This window comes from Phyllobates terribilis, unplaced genomic scaffold (genome assembly GCF_046119375.1).
Source record: "Phyllobates terribilis strain yellow unplaced genomic scaffold, ASM4611937v1 Scaffold_7__3_contigs__length_470593459, whole genome shotgun sequence".
Lineage (NCBI taxonomy): Eukaryota > Metazoa > Chordata > Amphibia > Anura > Dendrobatidae > Phyllobates > Phyllobates terribilis.
Genome location: NW_027362767.1, coordinates 330,088,124 through 330,104,265, shown reverse-complemented (window position 1 = coordinate 330,104,265; position 16,142 = coordinate 330,088,124). Strand labels below are relative to the sequence as shown.

General features: G+C 43.4%; 1 protein-coding gene across 8 annotated transcripts in view; it reads left to right on the top strand.

The window, feature by feature from the left end:
- Window positions 1-16,142, top strand: part of MTMR1 (myotubularin related protein 1) — a 110,005-nt gene that overhangs the window by 11,276 nt on the left and 82,587 nt on the right. For 2 of the 8 annotated variants that reach the window (XM_073641211.1, XM_073641213.1), the window contains exons 2-3: window positions 651-756; window positions 15,087-15,162. In XM_073641211.1, coding sequence (XP_073497312.1) covers window positions 651-756; window positions 15,087-15,162 — 182 coding nt within the window. Of the gene's footprint in view, window positions 1-647; window positions 757-1,636; window positions 1,661-8,595; window positions 8,650-15,086; window positions 15,163-16,142 lie in introns of all 8 variants that reach the window. The other 6 variants (XM_073641207.1, XM_073641212.1, XM_073641209.1 and 3 more) reach the window with 6 other exon arrangements.

The window sequence follows — 16,142 nt, the reverse complement described above, 5'->3', positions numbered from 1 at the left end:
AAAAGAGAAATTGTCATGTTGTGGATTTCAAACACGCACCACCTTGGGCATGAGATCCCTATAAATCCCATCCACTTTGCTGGAAATAGAAGACACTGCATTTTTTGTTTTGTCTTTTTTGCAGTAAAAATGCACAGCATCAAAAACTCCTCATGGGATCTTAACCACAGGCTTAGTGCACATCTATGTCTTCAGTTCCTCTCTTGGTTTCTGGCATTTTTTTTATCGGCACCATCCTCGCCATAAAAATCCCAGTTTCTTGACGTGGCATTATGGTTCCTTTCCCCCCCATCATACAATAAGCTTATGTTCTTGTGCCTCGATGTCAGGGAGACCATGCTATAGAATAAAATTTTGAAACCTAAGATGGAAACAAAATGTACATATACCCTGCTGTAAGAAAGTACAAAGCAATAGTGCATATAAACAACATGGGGTGCTTGGTAAACACTGTAAAAGCCATCCCACTGTGACAAGGTGTAACCAGTGAGGACAGTCCTAACTTTTAGTATTAAAACCTTACCAGGGGGGCCATGGTCAAGGGAGGGGGGCCATGGTCAAGGGAGGCCGCACCCTTGTGTGCACTGAGTGCAGAAACCTATTATCACCTGTCGGGGCTTATCGGAGGTGTCTGCCTTCTTCTTTTGCAGTCCTACCGGATCACACGTTGAATGGTGCAAGCAGCTGATTGCAGCCACAATATCCAGTCAGATTTCTGGTTCTGTGCCCCCTGAAAATGTTTCTCGAGATTACAGGGTGAGTGACATTAAACTCTAACCAATTGATGTATTTTCTGTGTTGTCTCTTTGATCTGACTTTATTATTACCATTATTATATTGTGTTTTTCTTTCTTGTCTATGATTTCTGGGTGGAAATTTACATTACAAAGCGTGGCATGACCAGCCATGTTGTCTGGCACTACACGTATAGCCTACAGCACCCATCATCCTGTGATGCCCTAGTGCCTGTGAACACACATTGACTGGGGGTCCGCCGTAACAATCGTTATTAGTACACTTCGGGCTGCTGGGCCATACAAACAGTAGAGCTGTCCATTTCTAGAAGAGGTGTCCTCTAGTAAATGGACTGGGAGATGCCGAGCTGTAGCTTCCCTTCTGGCATTTGTTTGTTTTTTCCCGGCATTTGGCGCCTATGCACATTACAAGGGAAGAGTACAATATAAGAAAACAAATTCTAGAAATTCCATTTAAAATGGAAATGAAATGAAATGACACAAACCTACTAGTGATGGTGAGATCAGACTTACAGGTCACTCATCTGTTGATGTCGGATGCGAGCCCTTTCGGCATCCTCGGCTCTTCTTTTGATCAGCCGGCCTGGTATGTCGTCATCATTGCGGTATGACGTACATGTGACATTGCGCCAGGCTGGCTAATCAAAAGAAGAGCCGCGGATGGCGGGAGATAGAAGAAGGTGGGTCTCATGGCTCGTGTCCGACCGTCACCGATCACTGAACTGGGTCCTGTGAATCTGTTCGCACCATCTCTAAAATCTACCCTAATAACATTTCATAGATCTGACTCGATTGTGCATAGGCTTATTACACTTCCACAGCATTCATGTGACAGGTACTGAAGAAGTCCTTGGTCTTGACTTTATTGTGCATTTTAACAGGTCTACAAGAGGCCCGATATAAGGGTAAGATATTTCTGGTGTCCAGCAAGTCGGCCTCTTGCTTTTTTTGTCCACTATGTGCCACGTGTTGAAAATCTAATTTTTTTTTTTTTTTTTCATTTTGAGTATCAAAATCTCTATCTGGAGCAATTTACCAAGCAGATGATCTAATCTGACATGGACGGAACAGATCCTACAAGTATGGGTTGTTTTTTTTTTTTTTTGTCCATTTGGAGATCTTGATGCTCACCTTGCAGTTTTGTCTTTTTCTTGTGCTGTGGAAACATTTTTCAGGTCAAGCTTGTGGTTTTTGCTTCTTGTGCTTTGTTTGGCTGTTCTGCAGTCTCACCGGTTTTGTGTCACTTGTACCTGTGCGCTGCATTACCTGGTTAGACTAATTCCACATTGCTAGTGTGCACTGTGTGCTGCTTCTATGTGTGATCAACTACAGAGAATTAACACTGTTTTGTATTCACCTTATGTTGTAAGAAGAACGTTACACACTTGTGTGATAGTGTTAGGGAATGTTCACACTAGACTTTTTTTTTTTTCTGCATCAAAACCTGATCTCTTGTCAGGAAAGAAGCTGTGGCAAAAACGCACCTTTGTCAGCCACAGTTGGGATTAGTACAGTTTAATTAAATAAGTGATGCATACAAAGTAAACAATGGCTGACCAAGGTGTGAGATTGAACAATGTGCTCAGCCATTAGTTACTTTGTACGCATCACTAATTTAATTAAATTGCTCTAATCTAAATTGCCATTTCCTTGTGACCAAGACAAGATGGTAAACTTGAGAAAATCACCAAAATAAATTAGTTTCACATACTGCTGCACTTGCTTTTTTTCACTAAAAACGCAGTGAAATCTGATGGCTATGTTCACACTAGGCGTTTTTCACCACTTATTACTTTCAATGGGTAAAGAAACTGAAAGAAGTGACCTGCTCTATTGTGCAAAAAAACATGCAAAGCCCAAAATAGTGATGACGCAAAAACTGTGTGCATGAGATTTCTGAAATCTCACACTTTGCTGGTACTATAAAACGCAGCTGAAAATTTGCAAAAAAAAAAACGCCTAGTGTGAACATGGCCTAACAGTAAATGCATGGACAGGTCTTGCAGAACGGGAGGCGCTCTTTGTAGCCATGCTCTGCTCTGATGAGTAGATGAGGATGTACTTACTGACTTAGAATTCCCTACTACAGTACATGACGACAATAGGATTTGTATTCCAAAAAAATCTTTTCAAAGATTTTTCCCACAAAGGACATTTGTTGGCTAGGTTGCCCAGGTGTGCAGTTCTGTAGTCGTTGTTCCATACCCACATTCAGGAGGCGTTTGAATAAACGGTGATTGCGCAGTAAGTAGTGTCACTTTTTTCAATGTATGCAGGCGGACGGACGGACATGGCCAAGTGCTGTTCTTACCTCTGTGTCAATCCTACAGACTTATAGGGATTGTCTGACTGTAGACTTAATCCCAAGCCCAATCTATATGTCTGCAGATTGCTGAATCGCGTGATGCAGTCACAATTCCCCGGTATTCCTGGTGCGTGTGGGCGGTCACATGACCACATGTATGCGTTCAAGTAGCGATTACACGTGTTTAGCTTCTGATCTGATCGCCCGCTCCCACTGGGAATACAAAGGAATGGTGACAGCGTGCACATCACACAGTCACGATTCGGCAGTCTACAGAGTGACTGTAGACTTTGTCCCTAGTCTGGACTACCCTTTTAAAGGGAGTCTGTCAGCAGGTGTTTGCTATATAATCTGAGAGCAGCCAAAATAGAGGCAGAGACCTTGATTCCAGCGATGTATCACTTTCCCGGCTGTTTGCTGTCATTTTGATACAATCCCTGTTTTCTCTGCTGCAGATCTCTGAATGCTGAGCTCAGTATAACCCCACCCACACCACTGATTGGCGGATTTGTGTGTACACTGTGCATAGGCAGCTGCTAATCTGTGTTGGGGGACAGGGTTGGACCAGGAGGCACCACACTTTCCTGTAGTGATAATCTCCTGCTGATAAAACACTGTTTTTATCGATGCTGCAACACACAGCCTAGTAAGTAGCACATTCCTGGAATCGGGGTCTCAGCCCCTGTATCATGCTGCTCTCAGATTAAATGACAAACCTGCTGAAATTCCCATTCATAGTGCCACCCTGCAGGTAAGACGGCCTCCATTCAGCCTCTTCAGCATGGTCTTACAGTGAGGAGGCTTTGGGGATCCCTGTTCTATCTACACAAGGATCAAACGTTTATCCTCTTTTTCTGTTGAAAATGTCCTTTGTGGGACAGCCCTTTACTTTGCGTGCACACGCTGCGTGTTTGGTGCAGATATTTCATGTGGAAAAACTGTAGCGTAATAAAGTGTTAGCAAAGTCAATGGGATGTTAAAAATCTCATTCACACATTGCCTAAATCTTCCACTCTTTATTTGACCCGTGGGGTGGACTTCACAATCTGCACCATGTCAATTCTTTGATTGCAGGTTTCACCCTTTGCAGTTACATTGAGTGAAAATCCGTGAAAAATTGACAGCAAACTCCATGTAACATGCTTAATTTTGCTGCAGACGAAAAAAAACCCTCACCAAGATCCGTTACATGTGCATTTAGCTCTAAAGGGAAGCTGTTCTGTCCATAAACGCTAATTACCTGCAGATATAGGAGGATTCTGCTGGTAAATGGCATGTGAATCCTCTCTAACCTGCTACAGAGAGAAAATGAAGTTCTATTCTCCCTGCAGCCACTGGCTTCCAGTCATCGGGGCGGTGCAGGCAGCTGTAACGGTCACCCCTGACTATACTGTGAGCCTGCTGTAGATCCTCCCTGTCATATTGATTGACAGCCCACACACACACACACCACACCACACCACACCCACACTCTGGAGCAGGCAGTCAGAGTCCTGGGAGTGATTACAGCGCGCTCACTGTGTAGTCAGTGGAGGCTGCACCTCCCCAATGACAGCTAGTGGCTGCAGGAAGAATAGAAGTTCATTTTCTCCCTGTAGCCCCTGCTCCAATAAGTCGGCTACATGTGATTTAAAAGGACTCTGTAAGCACAGAATGACTGTTCATTACAAGTACAGGCACTCGTGCACAAAGGTTTGGCCAGACCAGTAAGTGCATCACCTGCTTGTTTTCCCTCTATTTCCACCTCCCTTTGATTGACAGCTCTGGCTTCATAGAACCAGAGAATGGCAGAGATATATGTTAAGCAGGTGGGTAGGTGCACTTAATTGTTTGGTCACACCATGATGCATCGAGCACCTGTGCTTGGATTGTGCTGACAGTCCCTTTAAAGGAGTATACCCATCTCCAAGATCCTATCCCAATATGGAATAATAATAATTAGCAAATATCTCCAATTAGTATAGTTCTTCTGATTAGCTATGGCGCTTACCCCTTGTGCAGGGCATTGCAGTAGCTTAGTTATCCACGGTCATGACCACTAAGAGCTGTCTGGTACTATGAGAGGTTATAACCATGGATATCTAAGCTACTGCAATGCTCTGCATATAGGGTAAGTGACATAGTGAATCAGAAGAACTATACTACATTTCTAATCAGAGGTATTTGCTAATATTAGTATTATTGCATATAGTGCCTGCTGGGATAGGATCTTGGAGATGGGAATACTCCTTTAAATGCTATTTATTTGCAGATTAACCCTATATCTGCAGGTAAATAGCATTTCTGGACATAATAGGTTCCCTTTTAAAGAAACTCCCTGACATTCTACTAGTTTTATGGCTTTCTCCAATTCCAGGCGCATCCCTTTAGATGAGATCGGTGAGTATCTGCAGAACACTTCAGATTTAATGGCTTTAAATAAAAGATGAGCTGCAATTTCTGCGTTGTTACTGGCGTGTAAGGATCCTTGACAAGTTGATCTATCCGATGGCGGCCGGTCGGTAATCCTGCCCCGTCATGTGCCATGTTTAGTGTCATTCTTCCACAGCTGACACTTACTCTACACATCACGGTCGTCTGATCCTAGCCATTACACCGTGCTATCTGTGAACATCCGGATTTCTGCGTCAGGCTAGGCCGACAGCTGAAAATCTAGTCTGTAAGAAATCCCTATATTTTACATGTACACAGGGTTATAAGTGAACTCGCTGCATGATCTCTTTATGTTGAGGAGTATCAGACAGATGGTCTAATCCCTGGAAAGTTTCTTTGTGGATGTGATGTCTTATACTATATGCATTAGTTCTATAATTCATGTATTTTCCATATGGGGAAATCCTCCTGTAATGATTGAATGTGTATTTGTACATTGCATCGTTGATATCGGGATTGCTTCCAGGTAAATGTGATTGTGAGTACTCTCCTTTATGATACCTTCTATTATTTGCTGCCTGCTGTTATTTGATAATACAAGGGGCATGACTCGGCAGCACCTCTGATCACTGATCCGCATGATTAACCTTCATGTTTTCTGCCTATTTATTGCATGTTGTGTCTGGCCTCTAACCTCTAACCTTGGAATTGCTTGTCTATCACACAGGCCGTGCATCCTCCGCTTTCTATGTTATATATTCTGCATTCTGTTCTATCTGAACTTAGTGTGAAGCCTCATTTCAGTGCACTGAGTTTTACATCTTGTGCATTACAAGCGTTTCAGCAAACTGATGGAGGCTGCTTGTGTTCTGTCACCCTTGAGGGTCAGCTGGATGACCGGAGAGATGCTCGGCAGCACGTGGCGTCCCTGCAGCATCCCAGCACAGTGGGCAGTCTGTATGCCGCTCACTGTGTGCTGCCCGTGCTTTTCAGATCTTTGCACAAATTTGCAAATGCAAACTCTTTTTTTTTTTTTTCTAAGGGGTTGTCCAAAATCAATAAAACATGTCTGGTTTCTTTAAAAAATGGTGCCTCGTCTGTCCACAGGTTGTGTAGTATTTCAGCTCCCGAGTTATTCCCTTTAATGAAACTGAGCTGCAATTCCAGGCACAACCAATGGATAGGTGTGGCGCAGTTATTGGAAGAAAGTAGCTGATTTTTTGGGGGTTCTGTTCACACTACATTTCTTCAGTGCATTCGGGGGTTCCATCTGAATATCCCCATAAAAACAGGAGTCTGACGAAGCCCTGACGGTCAATAGACTGCTGTGATGCAAGTGGAGTTCAGCTGCTTTTTTTTCCCTAATTGTCCCTCATCTGCTGCATTCTTGTGCCTGTCTGACAAGGGCTCATTCACACTTCCGACTTTTCCACTTAAGAGAAAAACAGATCGATGGGTTTGATCTCCAGTTTTCTCGGGCGTAAAAAAATTTAAAAATAAAGTTCCTCCACTTTCTCTATTCTGATATTCCCCCTTAAAATCGGACCTCACTCGGATGTCATCCGAGTGCGATCAGATTTTTTTTTCACAGACCCATAGACTTGCAGATTTTTATTTATCCAACCCTCAAATAAAAATTGGACATGTGTTCGATATTCTTCATGGACCACTCAGTCGTCAGAACAAATTGGACATGTGCAGAGCCCAATAGAATATCACAGGTATGAGGGCTATCCGTGAAAACCACACTCATACACGAAAATCTGACGTGTGAATGAGGCCTTACAGAAAAAAAGCACATTTTGAACGCTTTGTGTCGTAGCAGGCTTCATTGGGGATTTGGCGGACTCCCGTTTTCAGGGGATTTAGATGGCACCCCTGGATGCATTGGTGCAGGTCAGTGTAAACCAGAACAAATCCTATCCACCCTTACATGGTTATTCCCATCTTCATACATGGGTGCTGTCGGACAGTGCTTGTAAATACAAGATATTTTGCAATGTAAGGTTATAAACGTTTTCAGCAATTCTTGAGATATTAGCTTTTTTCTTCTGTTTACAACTCGTTTCTTTGGAGACCGACCACCGACGCTAGACCGCAGAACACGTGCAGCGCTTACAAGCTGTTTCCTATTGAGTTTATAAGCACCAAATACTTCATGTGTGCCCATACCTTTAATATTTCAAGAACACCTGGAAATTTTAATAAGATGTAAATGGCCAAAATGTGTTTTTTTTTTTTTGTTTTGTTTTTTTGCAAGCCCTATCGGACAATATCCATCTATGTAGATGGGAATTATCTCTTTAAATGAGTAGTGTAGTGTGGTAGTCAGTTACCAAACATACGAGCCAGCAGCATGGGCATGTCCACATCTGCTTTTTTGTTTTGTTTTTTTTTTTTATCTATTGCAAGAAGGAAAAAATAAATACTGAGGCATGTCCAATTTTGATCCTATACGTGGATCCAAATCCCCTATTCAAATCAATAGGTCAATGGGGGGAAAAAAACAGATGACATGGATGGTGGTGGAAGCTCAAAAATTGTATTTAGATTTCTGTCCTATGTAAGCCAAAACTGATGGTAAAAATGCACACATGGGTCAAAACCAGATGAAAATCGGATCCAGCACACTGATGGAAATCCGTCTTTTTCTTGCTAAAAAAAAACAAAAAAAAACGGATGTCTGAATGAGGTTTACAGAGTGCAAGATCTTCCCTGTACTCCTCTCCTGCACTTCCACGATGTGCTGTTTGCAGTCATGGAGCTCCCTCTAGGTACCACATTGTCGTTTCTGCTAACCCATACAATGACCTATCTGTCCATAGTGCCGTACTGTCACCCTCTGAAGCCACCAGGTATTGTATAGGGCACTACTGTAGGTGGCTGACCTGGTTTCTATAGTGTTCCTGTACAGATCTCCTAGTACTCTACTGATACATTTGGCGCCCCATCGGCACTGCTGTAAACCATCCAGAAGCGAGTCCTAGATGTGCAGTCTGCGATGAACACTTGGTGGTTGGTGGTCTTCCCTATGTGGTATTCCTTCTGTTCTTCACATGGTGACTTACATGGCTGCTGTCTTGACTGTGTCCTTTTATCTGTTGTCTGCATGATTCTTTCTCTCTTGTCGCCTCTGTTCTGTCCCGCCTCGTGCGCACACAGGATACACAGGACGAGCACAATGGCTATCATTCCGAGACGGAGGCTGAGCAGGTGGCAAGTTGGACCCTCTATTTTCTATCACCGTAGTGCATGTCCCTAGCTCTTAGATTTGTCCTAGTACAATCCATGATCCCCGTTTACTGCTCATGTAGGAGTCATCAGTGGGTAGATTCATACGTCATACAGTCGGCGTGGTAGTGTCTACAGTCAGGCCGCGTGACAAGTGAGATCACATCGGAGTCACAAAATTGTACTATAGGACCTAATAATATACATTAGATGACAATCCACAAACCAATGTGTGTCTGACTGCATAGGTTTTCCCACTAAATAGATTTTTTGCCTATCCTCAGGTGAAGACCAGACAATTTCCTGTTTTACATCAGGGACGAAAATGGATTCTTCTTGTCTGGTCTTTGTTTCCCTCCAGTGCTATTAATGCCATGAATGGTTGTCACAGACCTATATACAGTACAGACCAAAAGTTTGGACACACCTTCTCATTTAAAGATTTTTCTGTATTTTCATGACTATGACAATAGTACATTCACACTGAAGGCATCAAAACTATGAATTAACACATGTGGAATTATATACTTAACAAAAAAGTGTGAAACAACGGAAAATATGTCTTATATTCTAGGTTCTTCAGAGTAGCCACCTTTTGCTTTGACTGCTTTGCACACTCTTGGCATTCTCTTGATGAGCTTCAAGAGGTAGTCACCGGAAATGGTCTTCCAACAATCTTGAAGGAGTTCCCAGAGATGCTTAGCACTTGTTGGCCCTTTTGCCTTCACTCTGCGGTCCAGCTCACCCCAAACCATCTCGATTCGGTTCAGGTCTGGTGACTGTGGAGGCCAGGTCATCTGGCGTAGCACCCCATCACTCTCCTTCTTGGTCAAATATCCCTTACACAGCCTGGAGGTGTGTTTGGGGTCATTGTCCTGTTGAAAAATAAATGATGGTCCAACTAAATGCAAACCGGATGGAATAGCATGCCGCTGCAAGATGCTGTGGTAGCCATGCTGGTTCAGTATGCCTTCAATTTTGGATAAATCCCCAACAGTGTCACCAGCAAAGCACCCCCCACACCATCACACCTCCTCCTCCATGCTTCACGGTGAGAACCAGGCATGTAGAGTCCATCCATTCACCTTTTCTGCGCCGCACAAAGACACGGTGGTTGGAACCAAAGATCTCAAATTTGGACTCATCAGACCAAAGCACAGATTTCCACTTGTCTAATGTCCATTCCTTGTGTTTTTTAGCCCAAACAAGTCTCTTCTGCTTGTTGCCTGTCCTTAGCAATGGTTTCACAGCAGCTATTTTACCATGAAGGCCTGCTGCGCAAAGTCTCCTCTTAACAGTTGTTGTAGAGATGTGTCTGCTGCTAGAACTCTGTGTGGCATTGACCTGGTCTCTAATCTGAGCTGCTGTTAACCTGCGATTTCTGAGGCTGGTGACTCTGATAAACTTATCCTCAGAAGCAGAGGTGACTCTTGGTCTTCCTTTCCTGGGGCGGTCCTCATGTGAGCCAGTTTCTTTGTAGCGCTTGATGGTTTTTGCAACTGCACTTGGGGAAACATTCAAAGTTTTCCCAATTTTTCGGACTGACTGACCTTCATTTCTTAAAGTAATGATGGCCACTCGTTTTTCTTTACTTAGCTGCTTTTTTCTTGCCATAATACAAATTCTAGCAGTCTATTCAGTAGGACTATCCGCTGTGTATCCACCTGACTTCTGCACAACACAACTGATGGTCCCAACCCCATTTAGGCTGAGTTCACACGATGCGTATTTAATGCGTTTCCGCAGCGTTTTTGCAGTTGCGGAAACGCATTAAAAACGCATGGTAGAAGGGCAGCAATGTTCCCCAATAGAAATCCGCATGTGCTGTGCACATGATGCGGATTTTTCCGCAGCGTAAACGCGCTCAAAAATCCGCAGCATGTCAATTAATTTTGCGTAAACGCGGCTTTTTCTCCGCCATTGACTTACATTAGAACGCGCCAATTCCGCAAGACTGCATTTGTACTTGCGTTATTGGCACGTTCTAATGTGTGGATGGTACCCGGGTGTGGAGAAGATGAGACTCTCCTCCACACCCAGGTACCATTAAAAAAGCTGTAAAACAAGAATAAAATAAAAAATATATATATACTTACCCTCTGTCGGCCCGCGCACCGCTCCTGCTTAGTTCCCGGCACTTGCAGTGAGTTGTAGGACCTGCGCTGACGTCAGAGTCATGTGACGGGTCACGTGACGCTGACGTCGGCAGGTCTTTCAATTCAAAGTTGCCGGGAGAACGGAGTGAGCAGGACAGCGCGGGCCATTGGAGGTAAGTATATACACTCTCTCGGGTCACACTATATAAATCCATGCTGTTTGCATGGATTTATATAGTGTGACCTAGTTGTCAAGCGCTTTCCAGGTGATGCTAAAATCACTTGGAAAGCGCTTGTCAATCCACATGCGGAAATGCATGTGGAAACGCATGTGAATCCGCATGTAATCCGCAGGAAAAACGCATGCACAATCTGCATGTGTTTTTTCTGCCAGGGAGATGCAGAAATGATGCAGAAATTTTCTGTTTCATTTCTGCATCGTGTGTACATAGCCTAATAAGGCAATAAATCCCACTTATTAAACTGACAGGGCACACCTGTGAAGTGAAAACCATTTCCTGTGACTACCTCTTGAAGCTCATCAAGAGAATGCCAAGAGTGTGCAAAGCAGTCAAAGCAAAAGGTGGCTACTCTGAAGAACCTAGAATATAAGACATATTTTCAGTTGTTTCACACTTTTTTGTTAAGTATATAATTCCACATGTGTTAATTCATAGTTTTGATGCCTTCAGTGTGAATGTACAATTTTCATAGTCATGAAAATACAGAAAAATCTTTAAATGAGAAGGTGTGTCCAAACTTTTGGTCTGTACTGTATGGGGGAAAATTTGGAATTTTTTACATGTCTACAGGCCACTCAATGTATTCACACATTTTTTTTTTTTATAATGTTTTTGCAAAATTTCAGTAAAAATTGCAATATGACAATATCTGCATACACCCCAGGAGTGAGGCCAATGAGCGGTTATGTGTCTCTACAGCTACATTTTGTAAGCCACTCTGCAAAACAGTATTTCTTTATTTATTTATTTTTTTAGTGGAGAATGAAGTATGTTAACAATTTTTGATCATGACTAATGGAAATGCATTACATTGCACATAGCGTGAGCCTCAGTGATGGCACAGGACGGGATTGTCCCTATATTCTCTACATTTAGTTTGTGTGATCTCGGAGACTTGAGTTTACCTCCCCACTTTGATGTCGGCCCTCTGAATGTTGGCAGCTTATGTCCCAATCCCTACTGTAGACTTAAAGCTGGGGCTGTACCGGAATTAGGATAAGACACAGGTCTCGCTGCTAAATATCGCTGTATACTGCTGCTACATTGTGGAAGTGGATGGCACCACATTGCAACCCGAATGTTACGGTCACCAGAAAGACTCACAATCCAATCTGACAGTGCCTTGCAGGTTGCCGTTTGGCCCCATGCATTGGCTTAGTGCTGACATTTAGCTCCTGTGTCACTGCCAACCTTGCTGTTCAGCCCCAGTGTAAAAGGATTGAACAGAAATGCAAAAAAAATACCCTACTTGTCTGCTTTTTATCAAGAAACAGCATCGCACCTGTCCACCATGAATGTGTTACAGCTCAGCCCTGTTCTGTACCTATCAAATGCATGGCGAAGAGAAGGCCCAATACATAATACAGCAGAGGGTGCTGGATAACTGGTCAAGAAATGCCACAACCACCACACTACATTCCAACTCCATCTAAATACTTTGGAAGAGAAGACAAGAGTTTCACTGGTGTATAAAAAAAAAAAAATCTAATTTTATTCATAGTAAAAAAATTTTTTATGCAATACATGGTAATAAATGACATTACATATCCTCACAACAAAGGTGCACTGTGCCAGGAGACACAAGCGCAATAGAGCAGTCTGCCTGACATATGCCTAATACAGTCAAAAGGCATCATAGACTAGATGGACAAGCACCACATGCTGAATGCACATAAAGGCACAAGTGGGCCACAATAAAGTCACAGATTAGTAGCGAGCCCAAAAACAGTCTTTCCAGGATCAGGGTAGCTATAGAGCGCTGTGAATGAAAGTGGTGGCAAGGGGCGCCTCAACGTTTGTATTTACGTAAGTAATTTTTTTTTTTTTTAACTATTGAAGTGAGCCAGTCAGCACTGGCAATGCAAACTCTCCTGTATCAAGTATAGGGTCAAAAGTAGAGTTGTCCGGACCACGAGTGACATGAGAGCAGCTAGCACTGTATATAGAATGACACCAGGCACACACTTGGGGTGCCCCACATGCTGTGAATGAGGCCAGCAGCTGCACGATTGTGAAACAAAATTGTGCGACAATTGGCCATTGTGTTGAGTGGGGTTTCATCCACAATGTGGGGTCTTACCCTCAACATCATTTTAATTTGTTTTTTAAGAAGACAGTCCCTTTAACACAAAGAGGTGGGTTTGAACTAATCAATTTAACACAATGGGAAATACTCGGCATCGTATTTCTTCTGCTGATCCTGGGATGCACTCTATTCTAGGCCAGAGCTGAACTCCTAATTCTGCCGGTTGTTATTGACCATGACCAGGGAGGTTTGGCTAGGCTCCTGTGACTCCAGACCATTCACTGTATTACTGTGTAGTATCTGGCGTACGATGACTTGTCTTGGGATGCTGAATACCCGAATAGGTTCCTTCCTGACAATGGAGCGCTGGGTGATTTTTAGCTTTGAAGCCAGCAGAATTTTGAATACAGCTGTGGACTATTATATGGGCTGTATCTCTGGATCACTACAAATTCAGTAATGGATGGAAGATGCTATTCATATGTATAGATTTAGTAAATCTAATCTAATTTTCACTTTAGCTATAAGGAAAGTCATTAGAAGTTGACAATATAATGTGTAGTAGTTCTTACAAGGAATAAAGGTATTGTAGCTCCGCTTGATCTTTCTCAGATGCATTCATTATTGTGAAATTATTCATGTAGGTGAATATATTTAAGGGGAATCTGTACCAACGTCATCAGGTCAGGGGCATAGCAAGGAACCATGGATTCTCATACAGATGCATGGAATGGGCCCCACACAACAGCGGCCATTTTCAGCAGGATGTTTGTGATTGGTTACACTAATGAACGTGGCGAAGCTGCACAATGATGTCACAGAATTAGAATAATGCACACAGTGGTTTGATAGGAGTTGTATAATGCACACAGTGATGTCACAGTATGGGGATAATGTGCACATTGATGTCACATTGCAGGAGTAATGCACACAGTGGTGTCATATGTATTGGATATTGCACATAGTAATGGTTGAGTGTAGGGATAACATCGTGACATACCACTATAATGCAGCGATGTCCTAGCACAGGAGTAATGCAAAAATAATCTCACAGGAAGGGATAATACACACAGCAGGGGCTCTATAGAAAATAGTATTTTTAAATGGTTTGTACCATAACTTGCCAGTTTTTGTGTGAATGTAGTGAGGGGTCTCGCATGCGCACCACCGCTCTGTCTAGAGGACTGTGGGGATAGCAGAGTGCAGTGCTGAGCTTATTCCTACCATCCTATAGACCATGAATTGAGCGGATGTGTGCATGAAGGTTCATCACTTATTCAATCTGAGGACCCTTGTGCCCTGTTCTTAGGATCAGTATACTATTCCTGTAGATTGGTAATTTGCATTAACCCCTTTAATTGTTGGGCCCCATAGCAGACATTAAGCCTGCTGCCCTGCTAAAGCCCATACTCTACAGTGTAGATGGGGACTTAATGAGAGGAGGCTCAGGCGATTTGTACATGTGTATTTGCCCCTTAGTCAGCATTTTGGGTGCACAATAGAATTTTTAAAAGGGTTTGTAGTAGTGAACGTGCCCTTTAAATGCTTTAGAGCGTTCTCTTACCCGGCAGCCTGCAGTAAGGATCTCCCATGAATGGCTGCGATGCTCATCTGGTGTACGCTGCTTGTTGTCGTGGGCTCCATTCACGCTCCAGAGCCGAGTCTTCATTGATTTCCAGCCTTTACTCCGGCTTCCCCCCGCTGTATATAAAAGCAGCGCATTGATCAGTGTGCTGCCCTCCTGGTGGAGGTGTGCACCATACAACCAGGTCTGTTCATGGGCAGTACATGAACACACACAGAAATCAATGTCTGCCCTACATTTTTGGCCATAGATTGATGTCGAGCTTCATGAAGAAAACCTTGTAAAGCTTAATTTCTTCTAGATGATGTAATGATTGTGGTGGGAGGTGATGTAGACTGGATGGAGCCCACCATGTTATTAATCCTGTGTTCTCCAGTCATTTTATAAGCAGCTTCACTCCTCCGAGGGGGCAAGGTGCTTCTGTTACTGGGAACGGCTCTGCTGGGATATGACCCGGTTATTCTTCTCGCCAGGCTTTGAGAGATGGGAACAAGCTGGCACAGATGGAGGAGGCACCACTATTTCCCGGAGAGTCCATCAAAGCCATTGGTAAGTGGATGGGCTTCATGTGGCCATATAGAATAGTCACCTGCTGCTTGGTATGACCCTCTAGATTGTGTCTGTATGGTTACTAGAAATAATGCACTGTCCAATGTATAACTGCATGAAAAGATTCCTAAATACCTTCAATCAAGAAATCACATTCATTTTGTCTGGAGGGATAATCTGTGTAGTACAGACCCCAGCAAAGAGCGACCCGCAGGCCACATCCAGCCCACTGACTGAAACAGCCGAAGAGCTGGAAACACTTGCCCATGGGCTTCATCATGCGGCCGCCCTCCCATGCCCAGCGCCCCGATAGCAGGAAGCCGTGAATACTGTACATTGGTGGAGGAGGGAGCCACCGGCTCCTTTGTCCACCATTCAGCATGTGCAACTGAGCCGGCAGAGGCGATGACGTCACTACATCTCTACAGCTGTGCGGAGTGTCAGTGCACAGAGCAAAGACTGGAGCAGAGCGCCGAGGGAACAGGAGTGAGGTGAGTAGTTTTTTTTTTTTTTTTTTTGGGGGGGGGGGGTCTGTTTGGGCTTATACTGTATAGAGGGGGCTGTGTGAGCTCCCATATGTTATATAGGGGGATGTTGGCATACTTAATTCTACTCAAAATTAAGGGATATAATTAATTCTAATATTATTATATAGTAGAATTAACTTAAACCTATTGGTTCAGCCCCCCACAACAGTCAGTCTGGGGCCTCCTGTGCTATGACCACCCCCACCCACCACTCACTAGAAATGGGGGGCCGGAGTCCCCTTGTTCCTTATTGCACTTAAGTTGTTTTTTTTTTATAAACTCGTCCTAAACACATCAGTCTGGGACTGTCTATTGTTTGCTTAAAGGGCATTTGTCAGCAAGTTTTTTTTTTTTTATATGTAATCTAAGAGCATTATGTTGTAGGGGCAGAAAGCCTGATTCTACGGATGTCATCTACTAGGCTGTTTCAATAAAATTACTGTTTTATCAGCA